The sequence below is a fragment of the Balaenoptera ricei genome, chromosome 2 (assembly GCF_028023285.1).
Source record: "Balaenoptera ricei isolate mBalRic1 chromosome 2, mBalRic1.hap2, whole genome shotgun sequence".
NCBI classification, from domain to species: Eukaryota; Metazoa; Chordata; class Mammalia; order Artiodactyla; family Balaenopteridae; genus Balaenoptera; species Balaenoptera ricei.
The window spans coordinates 77,467,827-77,492,060 of NC_082640.1; the positions used below are offsets into that span (position 1 = coordinate 77,467,827).

At 45.3% G+C, this 24,234-nt stretch overlaps 1 protein-coding gene across 1 annotated transcript in view; it reads right to left on the reverse strand.

Annotated features, from left to right (window-relative positions):
* Window positions 1-766: 766 nt before the first annotated feature.
* LIPC (lipase C, hepatic type) overlaps window positions 767-24,234 on the reverse strand; it is a 174,789-nt gene continuing 151,321 nt past the window's right edge. The window contains exons 6-11 of the mRNA XM_059915528.1: window positions 23,849-23,966; window positions 21,332-21,565; window positions 18,761-19,006; window positions 7,578-7,695; window positions 5,799-6,017; window positions 767-1,102 (exon numbers count right to left, since the gene is read on the reverse strand). Of these exons, the coding sequence (XP_059771511.1) occupies window positions 991-1,102; window positions 5,799-6,017; window positions 7,578-7,695; window positions 18,761-19,006; window positions 21,332-21,565; window positions 23,849-23,966 (1,047 nt within the window). The 3' untranslated portion in view covers window positions 767-990. The remainder of the gene's footprint in view (window positions 1,103-5,798; window positions 6,018-7,577; window positions 7,696-18,760; window positions 19,007-21,331; window positions 21,566-23,848; window positions 23,967-24,234) is intronic.

Here is a 24,234-nt window from a genome sequence, read left to right on the forward strand (position 1 = left end):
TGATTTCATCAGAGGCAGGTATGTCTTCAGGACTTTTGTTTCCAGGAGCCCTGCTCTGGTGAAAAGCATACGAATTATGGGGCTGTGTGGAGCTAAGGCTGTGCCAGTGTCAGGTGAGGCTGTTGAACGTGTAGAGTGTGCTCCTCTTCTCTGAATTACTTGAAACACAGGTCCAAGGGATTTACATCCAAGGCATGTATCTAATACTTCCTTCACATGCTCCGTGATGGAGTTTGCTGGTCAAAACATCATTATTTTGTTTATTGGTCCGTTTGAGATTTGATATCTAAGTCTTTGAGATATTCCAAGTTTTCCATTAGCTTTTGTGGCAAGCATTAGTAAAAGAGGAAAATTGTACTTCAATAGTAATTTAATCATTAAAACGACCAACTATCCAGCTTTCATGGTTATCATTAGTAGTTTTAGGAGAATTCTAGTACAATTGGTTTGGTTCAGTGAAATAACTGTATGATTCGTATGATGGTAACTTTTAGTTTAAGTAGAATTTTTCTTCTTTTGGTGAACTGAATGGTCTTAAAGGGTGTGTACTTTGGGACACACAACTGTGATTAATTGGAATTTCACTTTATGGAAGTGCTAGTTATATAATAAAGAAGTATCTTTCCAGCATGCTTCAAAAAACTGAACAGAACAAACTAGCAAGGAATACGGGAAATTTGACTTAATTGTAAAAGACATTTTAAATTAGAACAACGGATCTAAAATGGCTCTTACATTTGTACTTATTTGCATATATTACCATTCAGTCAGACATAAAATTGGGAATTGGTTACACTAATATTTGAATATAGTTACATAACATAGTTTTAAAAAGCTGAGTTTATAACAGTGAAATGTGCTCCCCTTTAAATCTTAACTCTATTAAAGCTTTATACAAGTTTCTTTATATAACTTTGGTTTTCAAACAAGGCAACCATTCCAGATAAGGAATAAAATCATTTATTCTTCACACTGGGTCTTCATTAAAGCTCATCTGATCTTTCGCTTCAGTTTTTTAGAGTTTGATTCACATCTCACAAAGGTTTTCTCCTGGGTTGGGTGAAGTTGTAGATCATTCATGTTTTCTGAGCAAAATGTCATTCTGCATAGAAAACATCAAGCAAACATAGCACTAAATTTTGGATGGAGCTTATTGAAGTGTTTCATCCTTTGTCAAATACCCAACTTGACATGCTATTTAGTAACACATGCTATTTAAAAAAAAAAATTAGATCCTTATGACTGCAAATATTTTCATAACTTCAGAGAAAAACAAAGCCCAGGTCAGTGAAAGCAATCAGTGTAAGGCTTCCCGGAGCTCTGTGTGGTGTGATTTCAGTTCTGTAAGAACTGAAAGTCCTTGGGGCAGCCCTGCTTTGTTCTCCTTTATACAGCTTATCAAAGGTTTGAGGGTAACAATGGTTTCTTTCACTACATTACCCTGTCTCCAAGGCAAACATTAGCACTTTCTTCAACTGTTCCTCACAGGCAGGCTTCGTGCCCAGCCTTCCTTTTTTGGACACACTCCAGTTTGTCAATGCCCTTCTTACAGGTCCCTGGGCATGAGGCCACTGTCATCAGCATCTGCCTGGCTCAGCCCTATAAGCCCCACCCTTTCCTCTTATCTGGTCCTCCAGCCACAGAGGATATCACTAAGTGCTTTGGGTCTCTCTTGGAGACCAACGGCTGACAACTTTGACCATTGGTTTGGCCTGAGATGCTATTTTGTGTTACTAACTTCAATTGTATCTATCTGAAAAAAAAAAAAAATAGCAGTAGTCACAGAGAATTGTAGTTTATAGCTTCTTTTTTTTTTTTTTTTTTTTTGAATTGCATCTAAGGTCAAACTTTACATCTGCATCTAAGGTGCAGTTTACTATATCAAACTTTTTAAATTAAAAATTATTGTGAGTAATTATGAATGCATTCTTAAAAAATTCAAACAGTAAAGAAATATATGAGGTTGAATACTAAAGACCCTCCATCACCTTTCACTAATATCACTCCCCTCCCTACTTTCATGATTTGCTTTCTGTCTTTCTGGACCTCTTTCTATGCATTTACACATATACGGATGTTCATATACAAACATAAAATTTGTTGTATTTTTCTGAAAAATTTTCTGGTCATCAAATAATGTACTTGGAGAACTGTTCACATCAGTACATACAAATCTATTTCATTCTCGGCTGGACCTAGAGATGATCATACTAAGTGAAGTAAGTCAGACAGAGAAAGGCAAATATCATATGGTATCACTTATATGTGATCTGAAAAAAAGTGATATGAATAAACTTATTTACAAAACAGAAAGAGACTCACAGACATAGAAAACAAACTTATGGTTACCAAGGGGAGAAGTGGGGGGAGGGATAAATTGGGAATTTGCAGTTAACAGATACATACTACTATCTATAAAGTAGATAAACAGCAAGGACATACTGTATAGCATAGAGAACTATATTCAATACCTTGTAATAACCTATAATGGAAAAGAATCTGAAAAAGAATATATATATACTGAATCACTTTGCTGTACACCTGAAACACTATAAATCAACTATATTTCAAAAAAATCTATTTCAGTCTTTTTCACCTGCTGCATAACATTCCAGTGTATGGAGGTATCACAATGCATTTAGCCATTTTCCTATTAATGGAGATTGGGATTTTTCCCCAATGGTTTAGTATTTACAAATAGTACTGCAACAGACATTTTTGTACATAGATATCCTTTGTGGATATTTTGAGTATTTCTCCGGGATAGACACCTAGCATAAAATTCTGGGTCAAGATTATGCATATTTCAAATTTTGATAGTATAAGTTCCATGAGACCAAGGGCTTTGTCCACTCTGTTCACTGCTGTATACACAGCAGTGTCTAGCATAAGATATGTGCTCACTAAATGTTAGTTGTTGAATGACATTCCCCTACAGAAGCTCTGTAATTCATATTCCCACGAATAATGTATGAAAACGCCCATTTCTCCACACCTTTACCAGCTCTGGATGTTATCTGTCTTTGAATTCCTGACAAACCAGTGGGTGACCAGTGATAATTTCCTTGATTTTTGTTTTGCATTTATATGGTTATTGTGGCAATCAAACATCTTCTCATTTTGTTTAGCCAATCACTTTTCACTTCTCGCTATAGGACCAATATTCTCTGCTCTTGCGCTTCCCCCCACAACAGTCCCTCTCATCCCTGACTTTGTGCTTTGGGGAAAGAAAATCACCTCTCATTGAATTCCTTCCATGGAGGCACAGAGCAAGTTATTTAACCTTTTTTTTTTTTTTTTCTTGTAGTTAGTAAAGAGATTGAGAATGAGGTGTAATATCTGCATCCCAGCTCTGGGATTTCAGATGATTGAAGGTACTCAAAAATGGGTAGTTATTAGTCTCATGAGATACATATTATAATTCCCATTTGTTACTAGAGAACTGAGTCTCAGAGAGGTGCAGCTATTGTCTGAGCCTCTGTAGGTGGAAGCGGTGAAATCAAAATTCGACTTTGGGACTAGCTGATGCAGAAGTCATTGGGTTCTGCCTGCATATGGTTTGCTCACTGCCTGTCTCTCCGGGAATGCCTCTTGGCCTCTCCAAAGCCTGTTGCAGCACTGACCGAACAGCACCAACCTGAACTGATGTCTTTTTTCTTAGACTTCCTATAGACCATGCGGTGCTAGACTCTTACTGTTCACAGTGCGGTCCATGGACCAGCAGCATCAGAAGCACCTGGGAGCTTGTTAGAAATGCAGAATCCCAGGCTCCATCTCTACCTACCACAGCAGAACCTACATTTTAACACGATTCCCAGATGATCTGTGTGCGTATTAAAGTCTGAGAAGCCCTGGGATGGAGCATATCATTAGTAAAATTAATGCGTCTTGTTTTCCTAATTAGGTCCTTGAGTTTCTTTCTGCCAAAAGCTACAACTCAGATTTTTTTGGTACCCCCCCCTGCCGATGGTGTTGGGTACTGCAAAGACCCATAGGACTCACTGAGTTAAAAACTTAAAAAACTGTAGGTCCCAGACTCCCTCCCCCTTTTTCATGATGCCCCTCCTGCAGCCGTGAGGAAAGGTGTGATGTACGTATATATTAACTTCCAGCTCTGCAACTCTGCTAGATTAGACCAGAGAAAGTCAGATTAATGGGACCAAGACTAATGGGGGGAGGAGCTGTGCTCGGGCAACAAATGGGCAATGAGTCAGACAAACCAAGTCAGATCTGGGCTCAGACAGTTAGGAGCAATGTCCCCAGGCTGTGTAACTCCTGTGAGCCTCAGCTTCCTAATCTGCACAGCAATACTACCCATTTCAGGAGGTCACTGGGACGCTTCCATGGGATGAACGCTCTAGAGCACCTCATTCAAGCCCGTGGTGCAGCAGGAGCTCTGTAAGCGCCACTCCTGTCCCTCTCCTCTTTCCTTCTTCAGAGCCATGTGGTAAGCACCAGGGGAGAAGGTAGTGCTGTGTTTTATACTACCTTTCAGGTCAAGTCACCTAGAATTGCCATGGCAAGCAACCACTAAAACTGAGGAATTACTCCCCGGCTGAGAGAATCTGGGGACGGGTGGTGCTCAGTTGAGCTCTTCTAAACGGACAAAAAGTCACGCAAGAATAGCTAAGCGTATAAGAGGAGAAAAGCAGTTTAATTTTCTCAAATTGATCACGTGGGGAAATCTGTTGGCAGATTGCAGAGTATGCTCTTAGTAATTGCCAGGATTTTGTATCCCAGGGAGATAAAAACTCAGACTGTGGTTGTATAAGGGACTCAGGGGGCATAAATCTGCCACAGGCCACTCCTAGCAGTGAGGCCCGAGGGGCGAGGGAAGAGGTGAGAGGCACGCTGTTCTCCAACTCTGCGGGCGGCAAGCCAAAGAGAGCAACAGGCTGGCCAACAAAGGGCAGCAGGAGAGGAGAGACAAGTTTCCTACATACAGTGGGGAGGAGATAGGAAAAGGTCTGGGGAAGGACAGGATTCTCCTTTCATGGGGAACTGCAGAACCACAGAAAAGCACGGTTGCCATAGTAAAATACATTGGGCATCCTTTTGCTCTGCTGAGAGGACTGAAGGAGCAGCTGGACATCCTTTCTTTCCTTCACTCCCTGCCCCCAACCCAACCCCTCGTGTCCCTAGAGACTTTGGGCCGAGGGAGATGTTCAGTCACACAGAGCTGCACCTCCTGAGGGTAATCCACTGGTCCACATCAGAATTTCTTAGGGCTCTTATTGCCAAATGTGTGGTCCTTCACAGACCACAGCCAATCAGAAGCTCTTCAGGTGGGTATTCAGGTGGAATTCTGCATATTCAATAAGTTCCCTAGTGATCCCTTGGCATTCTTAGATTTGAAAGGTGCCACCACAGTGTGAGATTTTGAGATTGTGATTTGTTAAAAGCATTTCTCTGGGTAAACAACAAAGAAGAAATGTCACGTCTAGGTCCTTGCCATTCAAAGTGTGGTCCTTGGACCAGCAGCATTGACATCACCTGGTGAAATTTGAAAAGCACTGGGCTAGTGAGTTGTTCTCAAACTCTGGAGGCAGGTGGCTATTAGCTGTGGGCAGAGGGAAGAGGCTAGACTAGAAATCAGAAGACGTAGGTGCAAATCCTGGTCCTTCCACCTATGGCTTTGTGAACTCAGGATGGTCATTTCATCTTTCTGAGCATCTTTATGCCATCATTAGGAGATAATAATGCCCACTTCATAAGACAGATGCAAATAGTAAACTGTAAAAGTGCTGACATAGGTAGATGCTTAACAGATGTTAGGAGGAGGTTGAAACAGCACTCACCTTTGCTGTGTTTCTCCCGCTTTGACTCTGATGCTCTTCAGAACAAGGCCCGAGGGAAGGGACTCTCTTCCCCATGGGATGATGTTTTGGACCGTGTTCCAGACATTGGACCACACCATACTGTTTTCCCACTTGAACTTGATCATGATCAGCTCACCAATATCCAAATCCAGTGTGATAAGAAAGGAATAGGTTTTATTACTAGTAATTCCTTTGTTCCTTGAAGATACAAAGGAAACCAGACACAGTCAGTTGATTTTTAACAGCAAAGTGATGCTTAGGCACATTCAGGATATGTTAGGTTTGCCTGAATGATTTGGGATGGTCTTTTCTGCTGCATTTCCCAAACTGGTATTGGACAGACTATTAGAAGAGATAGCAATAGGTGTGCCAGGATAAAAAGGGTTTTCCAGACCAATAACATTGGGAAAACCATCTTATTTTCTGTGTTAGCATATTAAAAACGCCCTAAGAGTTCTGCGGTAATGAGTCTAGTTAGCTTTGTTTAGCTCAGGCTTCCAAGTCGGGAAAACTGTCCTGAAGAGGGCAGGGGCTTTGGCAATGGTCTCTGGGCAATACCGCTCTCTGTATGTTTGATCAACACATTAGAGCCACACCACAGATCGATGCTTTTTTCCTCCCCACATAAATAGAAAGTTCTGTTAAAACAACAAGTATAGCAGTAATAGAAAACCACATATAAAAAGGATGCACCAGTTTGGAGCAAGATTTAAATACAGATCCTTAGGTATCATTATCAGCTTTACTCACTAATCTCCAAGACATTAAAATGTCCCAACATTGACAGAACTGCCAGATGCCCTTTCCACTACTTAGGACAATCTCCCGGGGAGAGATTTGGGACAGCGCAGAGTTAACACTGGATTTAGGGTGAGACAGGTGGCTGGAGGATTCCCTTGCTTGGCTCATTGTAGCTCCTCCTGTAGTATGTTGTAAAGCATCGTTTAGAAATCCACCCACCCCACTAGGCTGGAAGCATCCTAAGGATAGTGTCCTCTCTACCTCTAGTGCTGAGCACCAACACATCCTTGCTGAGTGACTGAATCAGTGTGATGATCAGAGGTTCAAAGTTGGGGGCAATTCTCGGGAAGCTGAGGACTGTCGCTGGAGTGGGTGAAAGCTAGTGTCACTTCCCAAGGAGAGCCCATGCTGAGGGTCAAGATGCTGAGAAAAAGCAGTCAGCAGGCCTTTTCTGGCCAGTGAAGGTGCGGAGCCTCTGCAGGAGACGTTGAGGCCACTGCCCATGTTGTGAGCAGGGGTGCAGCAGGGCAAAGGACAGATGGGGAGGGCTGGCAGTGCAGGCTGACTGAATGGAAAATTTGTGCCGTGTTGAATGGTACCAGTGTTATTTCTGGGTTATGGCTTTCAGAACTCACTGGAAAGGCGCTTACGGCCTTCCTGGGGACACCTGCTCCAGCCATCACCACTCCTCCCTGCTTGGATCTTCTTCCTGTACTGCAGACATGGACTGGCCACCTCTGGCTTCCCTCTCCATTCCAGGCCCTGTCGCACTGGGCCCATCACAAACACAGGTAGCAGCAACATAAAGTAATCGTGGGGACTGGGTGAGGCTGAGGAGGGATGACACGGTGCTGCGTGTGGGTGGATGTCCCATCTGACAGAGTGTTTGGGGCAGTCGTAATGGGCTGAGAAAAGTAAGTTGTGTCTGGCCTGACCCTTGAAAAGCAGGGTCCATCCAGACCCTGTGAGAAAATTAAGCCTCTCATCACCACGGACGGGGCTGTACCTCATACTCACAGAGTGATGGGGATTTTCTGCATTTCCTCTTTCGTTCCGAGGAGTGACATGGCAAAAGTTGGTTCTATTGGTTTCTCAATTTGGTTGATGAACTGAATCTTCAACTGGTAATGATAAACTAGAGGGGAATAGGATGGAGAGGGAGAGAGAAAGATAATTCAAGCAGAAAATTGTAAAATAAAAAATATCATACTTTTAAAATTTAAAAAGCAGAGGGAAAAGTATGGATGAATAGATACCCCATTTTTTTTCTGGGTGGTAGAATTATGAATGCTTTTTATTTTCCTCTTTTTCCTTCTCTGAGTTTCCTAAATGTCTAAGAGGACTTATGTTTGTATTGGGTTGGCCAAAAAGTTCGTTCTGGTAGTGAATACGTTGTTCTATAAAGTTCTTGGTGAAAATGAAAAAAGTGTCTTTTATTTTTACTTAAAACTGAATGAACTTTTTGGCCAACCCAATAATATAATAAATATTATCCAACAAAAGAAAGCAGAATAGGAGTACAATATATTTGGCATTCTCATCAATTTCCAGATGAATTCTGTTGGACTATTCCATGTATTTGGCAAGGGACCCCTTTCACAAATCAAAGGATATATTGCCTTTTAGGCAGCTGCCAAAAGCAAGAGAACACACTGTCATTTTTACTTTTGCCTGTTTGATGGTGTCAGTTTTGGGGTGAGACAGAGCTCCAGCTAAGAAATATGCCCTAATGACCACAACTTTGTGTTCTGGGGCAGTTCCTGGGAACTAGCTCTGTGGGGTTCAACAAGCACATTTTCCAATGGAAATAAGACAACTAGTTCTAGTACCTGGGCCTAAAATTTTTCTATCTTATCAAGTGTCCAGAATGTCCTTCTACTGGGTTGTTCGGAAGAGGGAAATTTATTTTATTCTTCTTTACCTAAATACAGTCTATATTTAATTAATAAAAGCAAACTGCTTACTATAGGACAGGTGTTGTTAAACACTTTACATTGCATCATTACTTATCATAACTACCCTATGAGGAGGGTATTGTTATGATCAGCCCCATTTTATAAAGCAGAAAACCAGGGCCAGAGAGGTGACGTGACCTGCTCAGGGTCACATAGCAGCCTGTGCTCTTGGCCTGGACCCATTGCCTTGATTAGCTTGCATTGTTACACCAACCAGCTGTGGAGCTGTTTTCAAAATTACCCCACCTCATTCCCAAATGACTGACGGCTGCTTAGACTTCTTTTTCTTGCTGTCTCCATATTCTCTAAGTACTTGTAGCACTTGAGCTCCAAGACTGCAAACAGGTTTAATATGGCATGTCAACTTGATTGGTAGGACTGCCTGGGGCCCCATGTTGAGATGGGCTCTGAGACCGTGTCTAGGCTTTTGGGAGGATTGGTGTCTGCCTTGGGCGAAGGATAGGGGATATACGATATGCTTGTTGTGTATTTGCTTTTCCTGTTCTAGATAATGATTAACCCACTAATCCTGATACAGTGCTTGCACACAGTAGGTGCTTAATAAACATTTGTGGGATGAAGAACTGACATTTTGCTTGGGAGTATCAGAATGTGCATGAACATTTAGCAAGATGGAAATCACCTCTGAGAATTCAAGATCTGAGTTTCAAGCTTTGTCGTAGAATTCCTTCTGGAAAGGATAGATTATGGAACTAGCCACTTGATTATCCATCCCATGCACCCAACCTGTGGAAATTCACCATCCTCATGAATCAATCTACTTACTCCCAAATGATGCATTTCCGCTGGAGGTTGGTAGCTACACACAAACCTGGCAGCAGCTGTGGCTAATGGTGTGTTGCCAACACCTCAGCTGCAGGGTCCTGGTGTGCCTGTATTGCTGGGTTTCTGGGTTATTTACACAACCCTACCCTTTGGCATAAACCAGTCTTCCCATGTGGGTTTTGCAGTGGGTTGCCTGCAGTGGATTGCCTCCAGTGCCCTGCATAATAGGTGCTCGAATCCTCCAGCCTGGAATACAGTAGTTTGATGCTCTCAAGACTGTGAGGGTTTGGGTGAGAAATAAGAGAAGGGCTATGGGCCCAAGTCCCAGGAAGGGTCCCTAAACCCTTGGGTGGCAGCGGTGGAGGCAGGGACTCTGGCCTGTCATCCCAGAAGCCTCTGGAGAGGTCTTACACTATTTGGGGTCTGTCTAGGGGACTCTGTAACAGGTGAACAGTGTTATAAGTTGAACCGAGGCAAAAAGGAAAGATACAGGCCGTAGGCACTGGGGGGTGGGGTGGGGGCAGGATGTGGACAGGATGACGTGAGAGAACTGGCCTTGGGTTAACCCCCAAACAAGCAGGCAGGGCATCTCCCACAGTATGCAAGAAACACTCATAGCAACCAGTTTAATATGTAGTAACTGGAAATCTACTGATACCCAGCCCAGTGCTAAAAGCCATTGGGGATAGACGAGTAAAAGAATGTAATTAGCAGTATGCATGGTAATAACATAGGCTAATATTTATTTTGTTTACTTGTGCCAGGCACTTTGTATTTATTATCTCATTTAATCCTTACAACAGCTGGTACTATTATTTCATTTTAGAGAAGAGGAAACTGAAGCACAGAGAGGTTAAGCAACTTTTCCAGCATCACACAGCTAGTAAGTAGCATAACTGGGACGTAAGTCCAGGCCACCTGGCTCCAGAACTTGAAGTTTTAAATGTTTATACCCAGGACCAATAGCTTTATATACCCTAAGGAAAAAGTCGAAGTGTGGAAAGAGATTAAAGTTCAAAAATGTCATAACAGAATTATTTAATTAAAAATAAATCAAAAACACCCTAAATATTCACCAATAGAGGAATGACTATGGACTAATAATGACAATTATGATAATTACCATTTAGCTCTTTATTATGTCCCAGATACTGAACTATTGTTTCTCAAAATTATCTTATTTCTTTTACTACAACTTTGTAAGATGCCTACTTTAACCTCCCTTCGCATCATTTTACAAATGAAGAAGCTGAAGCTCAGGAAATTTAAGTAACTTGTCCATTGTCATGCAGCTAAGAACTGGTGAAGTTGCAATTAGACGTTAGTCTGCTGACTCCGAGTTCATGTTCCCAACCACGTGATTTACTCTTATGAAGTGATTAAAAGATATTTTTGGAATGGTTTCAATGCTTATGAAAAAGTGGAAAAAAACCCCAAACAACCATCAGGATACAAATTGGACACCTAACATGAGACTAATTCTAATAAAACAGCATGCAGAGTAGGAGAGAGATTCACAAAAGTATTAAGTGATTTTCTCTGGAGAGGGGAGAGAGGTAATTTTTATTCTCTTCTTTATGCTTTTCTGCAAGTCCCACATTTTCTACAATAAGCATGTATTCTAATTACACTCTTATTGGAAAAAGAAAAGTTTTTAAAAGTATTAAGAGAGAAAACAGAACCAGAAGCTGTGGTCCTGGCCTTAGAGGAGCTTGCAGCTGGGAAGCAGAGTGACTTCTGTGACCCTTGTCACCTTCTGCCTAGTCTCACGGGCATCTGTGTCCATGGATCTTATCTCCCTGAGGGCAGCCTTGGGGTCATATTAACGCTTGTATCTCCACAAGTCACGGCACACATCAGGCATCTAAGGAGTGCTTCTGAGGCTTTTTGTGTGAAAACAAGACAGGACCAAAACAGTTGCCTTAAAGAGCCTAATTGTGAATAGGAATAATCAAAAAATTGCTTTCATTTTTTGAGATCCTACTATGCATCAGGCTACCTACTAAGTGCTTTACAGACATTACTTTTGTCCTCGTAACAAGACTAAATAAAGATAACATGTGGTGAGACTCCATTTTCTACACCTACCCCTGCCCTCCCCATCCAGCTCTGAACCCCAGGAAGTGACCCCACGGCCTCATCTCCTGGCTGCCTTGCAGGATGGTTTCTGGTTGCGATTGACCCACTGGGGAGGCACCAGCAGGAGATCAGGGCACAGAAGAGAGAGGTCAGGGTGTTTTTCTCTCTGCTCCCTCCTGCTTTGAAGACTGACTGCAGAGGAACTGTGCTCCATGATGACCTGCTATCAGCAGCCTCTCCTCCACAGCTCCCGTTCTCTTGGGCTGTTCCTTCTCCTTACTTCTCCCAGAGGCTGGCTGTTAGATCTGGGGTGCATCAACAGCCCATGTTGCTTTCCTTAGTATCACCCACCCTCTCCAAGGAGTCCTGCCTGCTCTCTTTAGTTGATCCAGGTGAGTGGAGTCCTGTTTTCTGCTGAGACCTCGACAGATAGGGTGTCAATGATCCTGGTAAATTACAGATAAGGAAGCAGACATTTGGAGACGGGTGCAAGGTGACCCAGATAGTTAGAAGTGGAGCAGACTTTTTTTTTTTAACATCTTTATTGGAGTATAATTGATTTACAATGGTGTGTTAGTTTCTGCTGTATAACAAAGTGAATCAGCTATACGTATACATATATCCCCATATCTCCTCCCTCTTGCGTCTCCCTCCTACCCTCCCTATCCCACCCCTCTAGGTGTTCACAAAGCATCGAGCTGATCTCCCTGTGCTATGCGGCTGCTTCCCACTAGCTATCTATTTTACATTTAGTGTGTATATATATCAATGCTACTCTCTCACTTTGGTGGAGCAGACTTTGAACACAGGTGTCTGGTCTGATTCCAAAAGACCCTTCCCACTGTGTCCTAGGGTTCTGGTTCTAGCAAGCTGAAGCTGCCCTTTGAAAGCAAAGAGCAAACAGCCCCTGAAGAAAAGCTGCAGTCTAAACCTGCCTCCAATAAAGCCACCAAGACAAAGTGCCTGCCAGCTCCGACCCACTGACATCCATCCTGGGCTATCACTGCTGCAGATTCCTGCCTGCTGCCTGTCTGCTGAATGTCCAGCCCCCGAGCTGGGATAAATGTTTCACGTCCCTGCACTGGAGATGGGTTTTTGTCTTCCTTTGCTCTTAAAATATGAGTAGGAAGAGACGGATTTCCGCATCTGAGATGCCATGGTTCTACGATTCTGGGGGAAGGGGTTGGCTTTGATGATTGCAAAGGTCCCTTTAGCTCTCACATCCTATGGATGAGAATTACCTGTGTCCTGCAGTGTCTCCCTGGGGTGGGACCTGTGCAGGAGGTCAGGACCTCCAAAAGTGTGTAAGCCTGAGTGAGGCGGGCTGTGGAGGGCACCTGTGTCTGCAGGAGTGTGATGGTCAAACCCATCACACATTGATAGCACAAGGAATCCCTTTTAACCTGCAATAGGAAAGCCACTTGTGGGGAGAAATCTTGAAATTAATTTTTTAAAATACATAAGAGACTTTCATGTTCAGATCTAATTATTTGTTCTTATTTTGGATTTTGTAAGTGTTTTTCCTTAAAAAAAGAAAAAAGACAATTTGCTTCTTATTCCTCCCCCCCACCCCCCAGGACAATGATGCTGTTACAAAGATTAAGGAAAAAAGGGTGAATAATTTTTCTCACTTTACCTTATGGCATGTTTAATAAGGATTTTAAAAAATGATTTAGGGAAATGCTTTTGATCCTGTGACTGCAAGGAGGCCAGCACAACGTGTTCCTCAGTTCAGGCAGGAGAAATTATTTCAGGTCTTAAAGATGAAAAGCATGAAATAGTCTATTAACCCTGAATGAGATCAGGCAAAATCAAACCTGGAGCAGAGATGTGAGGCCTCTGGAGATTCTCTTCACCAGAGAGTCTGCCTGGGGTTCAGAGACCCTAAAAACCCTGGATCCTAATCTTGTGTGGACCCCACTGGTGCCACTTAAAAAAAAAAAAAGTTTCTTTTTACAAGGTAGCCACTGTGAGCACCAGGTTATGGAATTTATAAAAAGGGAATATTTTTTTCCTTTTTTTTTTGTCTCATGGAAAAAATGATTCTGAATCATTAGGTACTGGCCCTGGGAGACACTATGACTCTTTACAAACATCAAAGAGGCCTTTTTTGTTTTGAATGTATAGATTTTTTTCTCATGGAGATGGTAAGAATGAGATCTCGTGTTTTCTTGCAGCACCAAGGTCTTCTTCCTAGATCTCAAATGCCTCTAACCTGAGAGGAAGGCTGAACATCATGGAACTGAGAGGCCCAATGATGGTCTTATGCAGGGGGTTAATGTACGAGCAGCCAGCACTAGCAGGGGCTGGTTGAACGAACTCAGAACAGGCTCAAGGGAAGTCGAGAAGGGGTTTTATAAGCCTATGTGTGTGTGCGTGTATGTACTTAGGTTGGGGACTAAATTTGGGCTCAACAGTACTGCCCCATTTACATGATGCTGATGTCACAAGATTGGATGCTTGCCCCTTCTATGGGTAGTTTCCTCCTCTGCTGGGGGTGGAGATGGGGGAGCGTGTGTGTATGTGTGGGAAGGCCAGGGAGTATTGTGTTGTGTGTGTGTATGGGATGGAAATAAGCACCCTTGACTGAGAGATAGGAGCCTCCTGGTACCATCAAGAGGTCTTGAGCCCTCATCAGCTTTCTGGACCTCAGTTTCCTCATCTGTAAAACGGGTATTAAAAGCCCTCTCACGGGGTTGTTGTGAGGATGTGATGAGATGGTATGTAAAAGTGCCTGGCTTCTAGAAGGTGTCGACCATCCTATGTGCAGGACTGACCAGCACAGTGGGCAGAGTGAGTCCACCCCCAGGTGCCAGGGTTAGTGGTTCTCCCTCATGCCGGTCCACACACAGTCACTTCGTGGCTGAAGAAACTGAGGCCCACATAGGTTTTGCCACAGGGTCAAGGTCATATAGGTGGTTGGCAGCAAAGCCAAATTCTGGACACTCCTTATCCCAATCCCAAGCCTCTGCTCTCTCTACTACACCCATTGCTTCTCTGGAATTCTCCCTGGAAATCAGTGAAAACCTTCCAAAGAAGTAGCTGAGAAAAGCCAAAGACACACAGACTCCCCAGGTCACAGTTTGGCTGGTTATCTCACCAACCAGAAGAGTGCTCTCATCAGCTGGAGCGAGTTCCCACCGGGGCCCAGAGTGCAGGGGGAGAGTGCAGGCAGCGGAGGATGGGGAAGAGAGGCGAGACTCAGAAAGAGGAGCCCAAGAGGAGGGATGACGCAGGAGTGAGCTGTCAGCGAACGGGCCTCGGTCCTACACTTAGGAGGCCGTGTGGAGTGAAAGGAACAAGGGCCATGGAATCGGGGAGACCTGGGGTCAAACACTACGTTTGCTCCTCACTAACTGTGTGACTTTGGGAAGGTGATTTTAGCCTCTCTGAATCTCAATTTATTTATTTGGAAGATTAGGCATAATCAATCCACCCCCCCGCCCCTTCCATCTTTGCCTCTCTCTCTGTCTGTAGGTTGTTGTGAGGATTAAATGATACATGAGATAATTGATGCAACACATCCAACGTGGTGTCTGGACAGAGTAAGCCCCCCTGAGTGCTGCTTCCTTCTCTTCCACACAGTTACCTCCTCTAACTGCTATGAGGATTAAGTTAGATAAGATGCTTGCTAAGCAGGACTTCATACAGGTTTGTTTCCCAACCCCTTCTCTTAAAAAAAAAAAAAAAAAAAAAAAAAAAAAAAGGGCTCCCAAACTAGCAAAGGTTCCTCCTGAGAGAGAGAATGGAAGTAGGCGATAAATTGCCTCATTTCACTCAGCGACCGTTTCCCATTTCTCTTCTGCTACTGCTGTCCTCTTCAGCGTTTACCCGAGTTCTGGCGTACGGTTGTAGAAAACAGATCCATTGATGGTTTTGTCAAAATATCTTGGGAGCCAGAGGAATGAGGGCCAAGTTAGTCATCCTTTGTGCAGCTACAATCGGGAGGGGATGTTTATCTTGCCCAGCCAGACCCTGCACTAAAATATATAGTACAATTAGATGTCCTTGAAAAATATGGATTGTGGGTTCTCTGTAACCAGGGTTGGGCAAGTCTGTTCCTTTATGAATCTATAAGTATTCATCAAATGCTGGAGGTGGCCACTGAAATAGACTCTGGGGGCCCAAGTCACAGATGATCGTGGCCATGATGGGTGAAGAAGGGTGCAGTTATGGTGGCCTAGATTAAAGACTTGATGCCAGCACCATCAATAGAACTTTCTGGATGGAAATGGTCTATTTCTGAACTCTCTGATATGGCAGCCACATATTTGAGCGTTTGAAATGTGGCTAGTATGACTGAGGATTCAAGTTTGTGATTTTATTTTAAGTAATTTATATAGCCACATAAGGTTAGCAGCGACCATATAGGGCGATGTAGCATTATACAGACTGCAGCATCCCACGAGCAGCTGCTTTCACATAGAGTCTCATTTTGGGCATAATTTCCAGCTGTACCCAGGGTAGCTTGATGTGACCGCAGGGATATGACTCCCCACCAGTGAGTCAAATTAGGCTGAGCAGATTAGGACTTTGCTCCCTGGAAGGGCTGAGGTGGATCTGGGGAGAATCTGGAAGGCCCAGAGAAAAGCAGGGTGCAGTGCAGGCTGCAGCCCGTCACTGGAATCTGTCTGGGGCTGGAGGTTTGGGTTCGGACCAGTTTCAGGCAGTCTTGTCTCATAGTCCCATCTCCATATCACTGGCCCCATAGATCTTATCTTCATTGGATATCCCTGGAGCAAGATGAGACGCTGGTGATAAAGAGACCCAAGTGTTGTTGTTAGGGGAACTACTGACCGAAATGGCCCACCCTGGCCAGACCCTAGAGTAACCATTTGCATGAGTTATCTTACAACATGAGGTCCTGGTAAGGAACGTGGAGCTAACAAGCCACCACCAACTGAAAGAATTTGGGAAAGGTCAAAAGGAGAGAGGAGACACCAGTCCATGTGTCCTACCAACCTCCCAGAATCCTTCTCACTGGAATCCATCTTGGCTGAGCAATGCGTGCACCACCAGGAAAGACCCTGAGTCAGAATGATTGGCCAGAGACAAGCCGGAAACTAACCCCATCACCATAAAACCCAAGACTGCGAGCCATGTGGCACGGCAGTTCTCCTGGGTTCCCTTACCCTGCTGCTCTCTGCCCGGACACCCCTTCCCAATAAAGTCTCTTGCTTTGTCAGCACGTGTGTCTCCCTGGACAGTTCATTTCCGAGGGTTAGGCAAGAGCCCACTCTCGGGCCCTGGAAGGGGTCCCCCTTCCTGCAACATTGTCTCCAAGGGACTCATCATCTGTCTTCCTGGGACAGCATTTAGCATGCAGCTTGTGGGAGGGGGTTGGTCTCCCCTGAGGCCCCCTGAGGGAGGGCCTCTGCCTACCCTGGCTCTATTTATGCTTGAAGAATAAATGATGGCCTGGCACAGTGGCTTTGGCAGCTGCTGGGTGAGATAGTGATGCCCTAATGCGATTCCTTGGTCCTCCTTCACAGGAAAGGGGTCCCTGTGAGTTCACACCAGCACCGTGTGGTGATTGGGCATCTGGGGTCCTGGGCAAAGGGAAAAACTCAGCCTGGCTTGTGCCTACCGCTCTTCCCTCCCCCTCTTCCTTCTCTTGACGCTCTCGCCTCCCTCCCCCATCTCCACGCCCCCCAGGAGATGACCTCGGGCAGGACCCAGTCCCTCATTTCAGATGCACAGCCCTGCCCTGGAAGGTGAAAAATGATGCTCTTTCTTTCCAGCCAACCGCAAGGAGAAAGCAAGATCCTCCCCCACCTCTCCTCCTTCCCTCGCCCCCATAGACAGACCATGGGCAGGTTACCAAGGTAAAAATCACTAGACTAGTTTTTTGCAGGCCTGGGTCTAAATGCCGGCTCTGCCCCCAAGAATTCCTCTTGTGTCCCTGGGCAAATGATTCTCCTGCATCTGGGCCTCTGTTATCCCATCTGTGAAATGGTGGAGTTGAACAGTTTTTTGAAATGCTAACATTCCAGGATTAAAGTAGATCTGGTAAAATGTGATTATCTGAGAGGCTTAATCACTCCAGGCAGCTTTGCCATTTAAAAGAGGAGCTGGTTAGCTCGAATGAGTGTCTAATTGGCAGCCTGCAGCGGGGGCGCTCCCTGAAGCAGGAGGCCTTCCAAATCCCCTCACCGTGCCACGGGTGTCACGGGTTCCGCCACCCCTCAAGGACAGACAGCTGAGGGGACCCTCTGCGCCTCAGGGAATAAAGATCCCGCCCTCGCTCCAAGTGCTCTCAGAAGCTATCAGACGCTCCATCTGATTTCTGTCATTCCTGGGACTCAGGAAAGGGAAATCTGGCTGGAGAGCAAAAGTTCAGATAAACAGAAGAATCCTGTGCCTAAAAAATAAGCCGCCTGGGAGCTTGAACTTGGGAGTGTGGTAATGAACGGAACACCAGCCTGGGAGTCAGAGGGACCTGGGTTCCAGGCCTCCTTCCAGGCTAACCCTGCCAACCTCGCTTGGCTGCTGTGGGCACCATGAGGAGTTGATGGATACATGTAATGGTTTTGTGTAAAACGCGGTGCAAAGGCAAAGTGCTACTGACAGCGTGTTCACCTTCTGCATACAAATATCTGCACGGTAACAAGCAAACAGCACCAGGCTTCTCCCAGTGACGCGAGCATGTGCTGTGAACAGTAAGATGCTAAATCATTCCAGAGCTGTTTTAAGGATTAGGCAGAAATGTTAAAGGCAACAGATGTTGGCTTGTTCCCTCCAGGAGGATTTAGGCTTTAGTGGAGTATTTCTCTGCTGGCTTCAGCCCAAATCATGGCCACAGCCCTTTCTCTGACCTCCTGTTCAACCCAGCAAGAAGAAGGGGCTCAGTTTCTCCCCTGAGGTTGAGAAGCGGAACTTCTTCTAGGGAGGGCCTCAATAGGACAATGATCTCTTGTAAGACGAGCTGATTCAAACGTTAGGGGAAATGAGGAAGCACAGATACAGCGTGGAGCCCAGGTTTTTCCTGAAAGCCATGAGCAGAGATGAAAGCACTGGCTTCCAGTCTGAGTTTGGGGAAGTCTCCAGGGCCCTGTACAATGAGACCTGGGTGGTCAAGGTAATTGCTCAAGGCCTTCTGGATCTAGTATTCTCGGGGACCATGATATTGGATGAAGTACAGCCAACCCAAGGATTGTTCCAGAAAGTATCAAGCTTTCTCCTCCAGCACTTGGCAGTGGGGAAGCCACATTCTTGGGTAAAGAGAGAGGCTGTGTCATCATCACGGTCTGGAATCTGTGCAGGGTCAAAACCACTAAAATAACAGAGCCTGAAGTAGTTCCAGCAAAAGACTTCAGGGAACTTCTGAACCTTCAGACAAGTGGCTGCATTCTGCCCTTCTGAAGGCTCTCCTGCACTCACCTTTGAACGGGGATTGGGCTCGAGTCACCAGGAAGAGGCTCTTGCTCTTCTTGCTTTGCTGCTCCTGGCGGGCATAGTAGCCCGGCGTGTTGCAGCGGCCCTTCTTGCAGCTCAGGCACAGGCCCTGGCTGAAGCTGTCCATGTCCTTGCACGGGTAGGCCGTGCTCTGCATATCAGCGTGCAGCAAGGAGTCGGTGAAGAGGTGCACCGACCGCTCGTGGGCACATTTGATGGTCTGGGTGATGGCTGGAACACAGGGCAAGAAGGACATTAGCATCCCTTTATCTGAAGGATCACCTTGTTTCTCAGTGCAGAGTACCAGCACATCAGGAAGGAGGAGGAGAGTGCTGAGGTCAACCCGCTGACTACAGTGGGTGTGATAACTGACTGAACACTACACAAAGGGTAGACCCCCTGCAGTCACTTAGTGCGGAGGCATCATCTCAGGCTCCGGGGGGCTGCTGAGGGCACCCTGTATGTTACAGTAGGTGTTTTAATAGGAGCCCCAAGTCACTAAGAAAATATTGAATTATTTAAGCAAGTGGGGTATTGTAATTCATTTTGGAAATATTTTCATCTCAAATGGTTAAAAATGCACAATTGCTGATGCTTTAAGGGTGAGTTAGCAGAACAGGCTTGTGCGGAATGCCTCTTTTCTTAATAAAGCTGGGTAAACCAGCGCCCAGGCAATCTTGGGACCTGGCTCATGGTCTGGTGAGAGCTGAGGCCTCCCCCACCATGTCTGCCTTCTGTCCCAAACCAGCCACTGCATGCCCTAAGATAACTGGCCTGTACAACCAGCATGGGGATTGGCTTCAAGAAGGACATATCCCAGTGACCAGGTCTGAATGGGCCTAACCCAAAACAAGTTTAGCAGGTTTATATACCAAGGATTTTGACCTTTATTGGGGGGGGTTTGTTCTTGGGTCTCCAAATCTTAACAATCTTTAGTAAAGTTTTCTCTAGGAATGTTGAGGAACCACCACGAGATGTGATAAGAACCTCATGTGAAGGTGGAGCACGGGTAACTTTGCCAAAAGCTGTTTGCCCAGGATGAGTCATCTCAGTTCTTGGTCACTAGGGGCTATATTTGTTGAGCACTCACTATTCGGCAGGTACTACACTGAATGCCTCCCCAGATCTTCAATACAGCTCCTTGAGGCAGCTGTTACAAGTGAGGAAACTGAGTTTCAAAGACATTCACTCACTCACTCAAGCTCACCTAGCCAGGAGGTGGTGAGGATGGTAAAGCAGTTACCAACTGACCAAGTTAACATGTTCACCCCAGAATGGGATCATTTGCAAACATAAGGGTGAAGAAAACTGAGAAAAACCATACCAAGGGTGGGCAAGGTAAATAAATATCCTTGGTTCCATCATTCTGAAGTGTAGCACAAAAGATAAAATGGCAGTAATTGGTCAGAGATGCATTTACCAGGCAACTAGCTAATAAACACCATCCTAGGGGTCTGTGTTGAGCTTAGGGAGGGTGTGAATCTGGGAAGAGGGCTGGATGGTCACCAGGAACTGCTGGTGACTAGAGGGCGATGACTGGAGAGAAATGTAAGGAATGATAAGGGGAAGTTCCCAGAAGGTTCTCTCAGGCGTGGCCGGGTGGAAAGCTGGGAGTCCAGCCAAAATGAGATAGTATCCAGTGTGAAGGTCATTCTGATACAGGAGACGTGAAGGTGGTGATGTAATCACGAGATAGTGTGTGCTCAGCTCAGTTTCAGACGATTGGGGCATGATGGTGGTATGTGGGGGTCGGGGGGGGGTCTCCAGTTGGCTTAGAGTCAGTTGGCATGTCTTAATCAGGATATTATTTTACAATAATGAGAAACTTGGAATGCCTATGAAATGTATGGTTTTTGCTCACATTTCTGTTCTTTAATCCAGGGCCTGTTATCAATGTGCGTGTTAATGTTTTGGTTTTAGGGTTTGAGAGAGAAGGGGGATCACAACCCAGATAATGCCATATTCAGTTTCTGCCCTGAGACAAAGGAAGTCACAAGGACCTATTTAGAGCTGAACATCTAATTGGAAGAATCTCAATAATGAATGTCTTGTAGGGTCAGCTGATTAAACCTCATGGGGGTTGGAAGAGTTCTTCCCACTCTTGTGAGACCAAGGATCAAGAAACCATGATCTATTAAGTGGATCATCATAGGGCCCAGAATAGATGAAGCCCCCTGAGTGAGGAAGGTTCCAGAGAAAGAGGAAGAACCACAGGCATCAGGGCTCAACTTTCAGAAGGGCTGATACCCCGGGAGAGACTTCACTGGGTACACTGAGTGGGGTAAGAAGCGGGGACTCCTAGTGGTGCCCCTCAGCTCATCCTCAGCACCTGAGCTCCAGGGACCACTGCCTGTGAAGAGGAAGGGCTTGGGGGGAGCGGCAGCCCTCACCTACTCCCACAGGCCCCCTCTCTGGGTGGACTTGGTGACCATTCACCCTGGGCCCCACCCTTGCCACACTCTTCTCAGAATCTTGCAGATTAGACACCACTGGATCCAGAGACCCCATCAGTTGTGGGGAATGTAAACCAGCGTAGGCTAGTGTCTTCTTTCTCACCGTTCAAGCCGTGCTTGGCGATATGTTTGTAGAGCTCTAGGAAGTGGCATCCAGGCTGGTAGGAGCCCCCGTTGGGGTAGAAGTCATAGTGTGCTATGGGCTGTTTGATGCCCACACTCAGGCCCATGTGCTCCTGGGTAAAGGTGTGAATGGCATCCACGAAATTGGCGTCATCTGGTGAAAGCCGGTCATTGGGGGAAGCTCTTTTAAACAAAAGTCCCGCAGCATCCAGCCCTAACAGGAAAGCAAGGGGAAGGGTTAGGTCAGAGCAAGAGGAGAGGAGAAGAAATGCTCTTTTTACCTTTTTCATGTTATTACACATTCATGAGCTAGCAGGAAGAAGAAAATCCTAGGGCAGAAAATCCTAGGGCATCTCTCGAAAATCTTGCCATAACTTTTTCGCAGTAAAACTGTAGTAATTCATGGCACTAAAAATCGGACACGGGCTGGTTATTATCTATGGGGAAAAGAGGTTTGCAGGACCTATCCAGTGGTAGAAATAAGGTTATAAGGGAATGCTTGATTTATTTAAGCCAGTCAATTTTAAGTACCTCTCAAGCTACTTTCAAGAGCATCTGTTTGCATATAAGAAAACCACTGTGCTTATTTTAAGTAGTTCTAACTTATCCATCAAAGAAAGAATTTATTTGCCTGCATGGTGTCAATAATTTCCCTAAACAAGCTGGCTTTTCCCTACACTACTGTCATTTCATTGGAATGTTCAGAACCGCCTTGGGACATTACTGTTCTCTGGGAAAAATGTTGTGAGCAAATAGGACTGCTCACAGCTCTGGTCCTTAAGTGACAGATATGTTTGCATGAGACAAGTGGCAGCTCCTGGCTGATGGTAGCTGGGAAGTATTTATGCACTCAAGGTTTTTTTCTCTGTCTTTCTTCCTTTACCTTCTCTGGAGGACCCTTTGTTGTCCCGTATCAGTCCTGGCTTCCATCACTGTTGGGGGTGAAGGAATTGACAGGGGACCATGACAGTCCCTGCTCTCTAGCCCTCACCCGTAGTTACAAATAAAGGAAGTGATTTATATTCCTTTCTTCGTCAGGCTGACTATGAGATGACAACAGAGTAATTAGCGGTCCTGTTGCTTCTGATATGTGTGGGCCTGGCTAATAATGCCTGATGTGGCCTGTGACACCAGCCGGCGTGGAGAGGGTCCTGGGCCCAGTGCCGCCTCTCTGCAGTTCTGACTTAGCCTTCTAGGCCTGGTTTGTCTGTGAAGGACCTCACTGGACTTCTGTGGAAGGTTCTTGTGTGGGAGGTCTGCTCACCCCCAGGCTACTGAGTGTTAAATCATGGAGGGCGCCAAATACTGATCCATGGATCAGGCCTCCCCCGTCACCAGCAAGATGAAAAAAAAAAAAAAAGGACCAGAAAATGAGTTCTCATCAGGACAAATTTGCTTCGTTTAAATGTCTGCCATTATCCCTATCATTTTTCAGTGTTAAAATAAATCTCTTCTTTTATGAAGGAATGGTAATAGTAGATAGTAGTTGCCAAAAATGTTCTTTCTTGATAAAATAAAAGGTCACAGCAATGTTATTCATCTTACATTTTGTTTGAATTGTTTTCGCTTGTGAAATATTGTTTTAGGCTGATGGGTCTTGAAGGATGAGCAGGAGTTTGGTAGGGAGACTAGGGCTTGGTTTTCCAGGCAAAGGGAAAAGTGACTGCAAAGGCCCAGAAGCACAAAAGGCCATGGCACGTTTGTAGAGTGGAGAAAAATCTAGTGTCACAGAAACCTAGAACTACAAGAAGGGAACAATGTGGGAGGAGAAGCTGGAGAGCTCTGGGGACACTACACTGAGAAGGGCCTTGTTTGGGCCTCCTGAGTTTTACCCTGTAGGAATCAGTGGGCCTCAGGGACTTGGCTGATGAGGCGTGTTCTTCTGACTGTGACTCTGGGGCAGCAGGGGGCTATGAGGTTTGTGTCAGGGCAGCCTGGTAGGAAAGGCCTTCTTGTGTGTCTTCAGCTCTTCCTGGGTATCTAGGGGCCTTTCCAAGGTGGCATAGAGCTTGGGGTGAGGTTTGTGGTGCAGAGATCCCTCCCTCAATCCAAACGGGCCCCAGAGTAGGACCCACGTGTTTCACAAAAGTGAAAACTGAGGTACAAGCATGGCTGTTACAGCAAATTTAGGGCTGTCATTCTTTAACTCACGTTGGGCTTTTAAAAGTATAGGTTGAAAAATAAACTCTTTCCTGCTACAAAAGTGTACACAAAATCTCCTTTTTAGGACCTATTTGACAAGACTGTGAGAGACCTTTGTTTGAGAAAAGGCAATAGGAAGTGAGGCTGTGATTTGCTCTAAATTCTCTTGGAACAGCAGTCTATGACAGCAGTCATGTTTGAAATAAATAGTGCTATAAGTCCTCCTGTGAACTCTAATACAGCTTGAAGGAAGCTGGGGGTGGGTTAATTATGAGACCGTTGGAAAAGCAGGTCCTTGCTCCACGCCCCCGTGCAGCTGTGAAGATTATAGCTGTTAGTTATCAGGTGTGGTTACCTGTAATTCTCCCAATCTTGTGCTTTCCGCTCATGTAACTGCCAGCGAATCCTGAGACGTGTGCACCCAGGCTGTACCCAATTAGATGAACATTGCTTGGAGAAAAGTGAACAGATTCCTGGAAGACAGCGGTGAGATGGTTTCAGGAGGGGAGAGAGCTGCCTGGATAAAAGCCTTTTGTGGGTGCAGCCTGTTCTAGGCTCCCTCTGTTCTTTGTGCCTGATCACAAGTAAGGTGCTCAACTCCTGCTCAGGACCCCAACTGGCTTCTCACCTTGCTGACTCTGTCCTGTTTCCTTTCAGGCTCAGCTACCTGGGTCCCTGCCTGGTGATACTGCCTCCTGTCTGCCCATTTTTACCTGGATGTTAATGCCTTGCAGGAGTGAT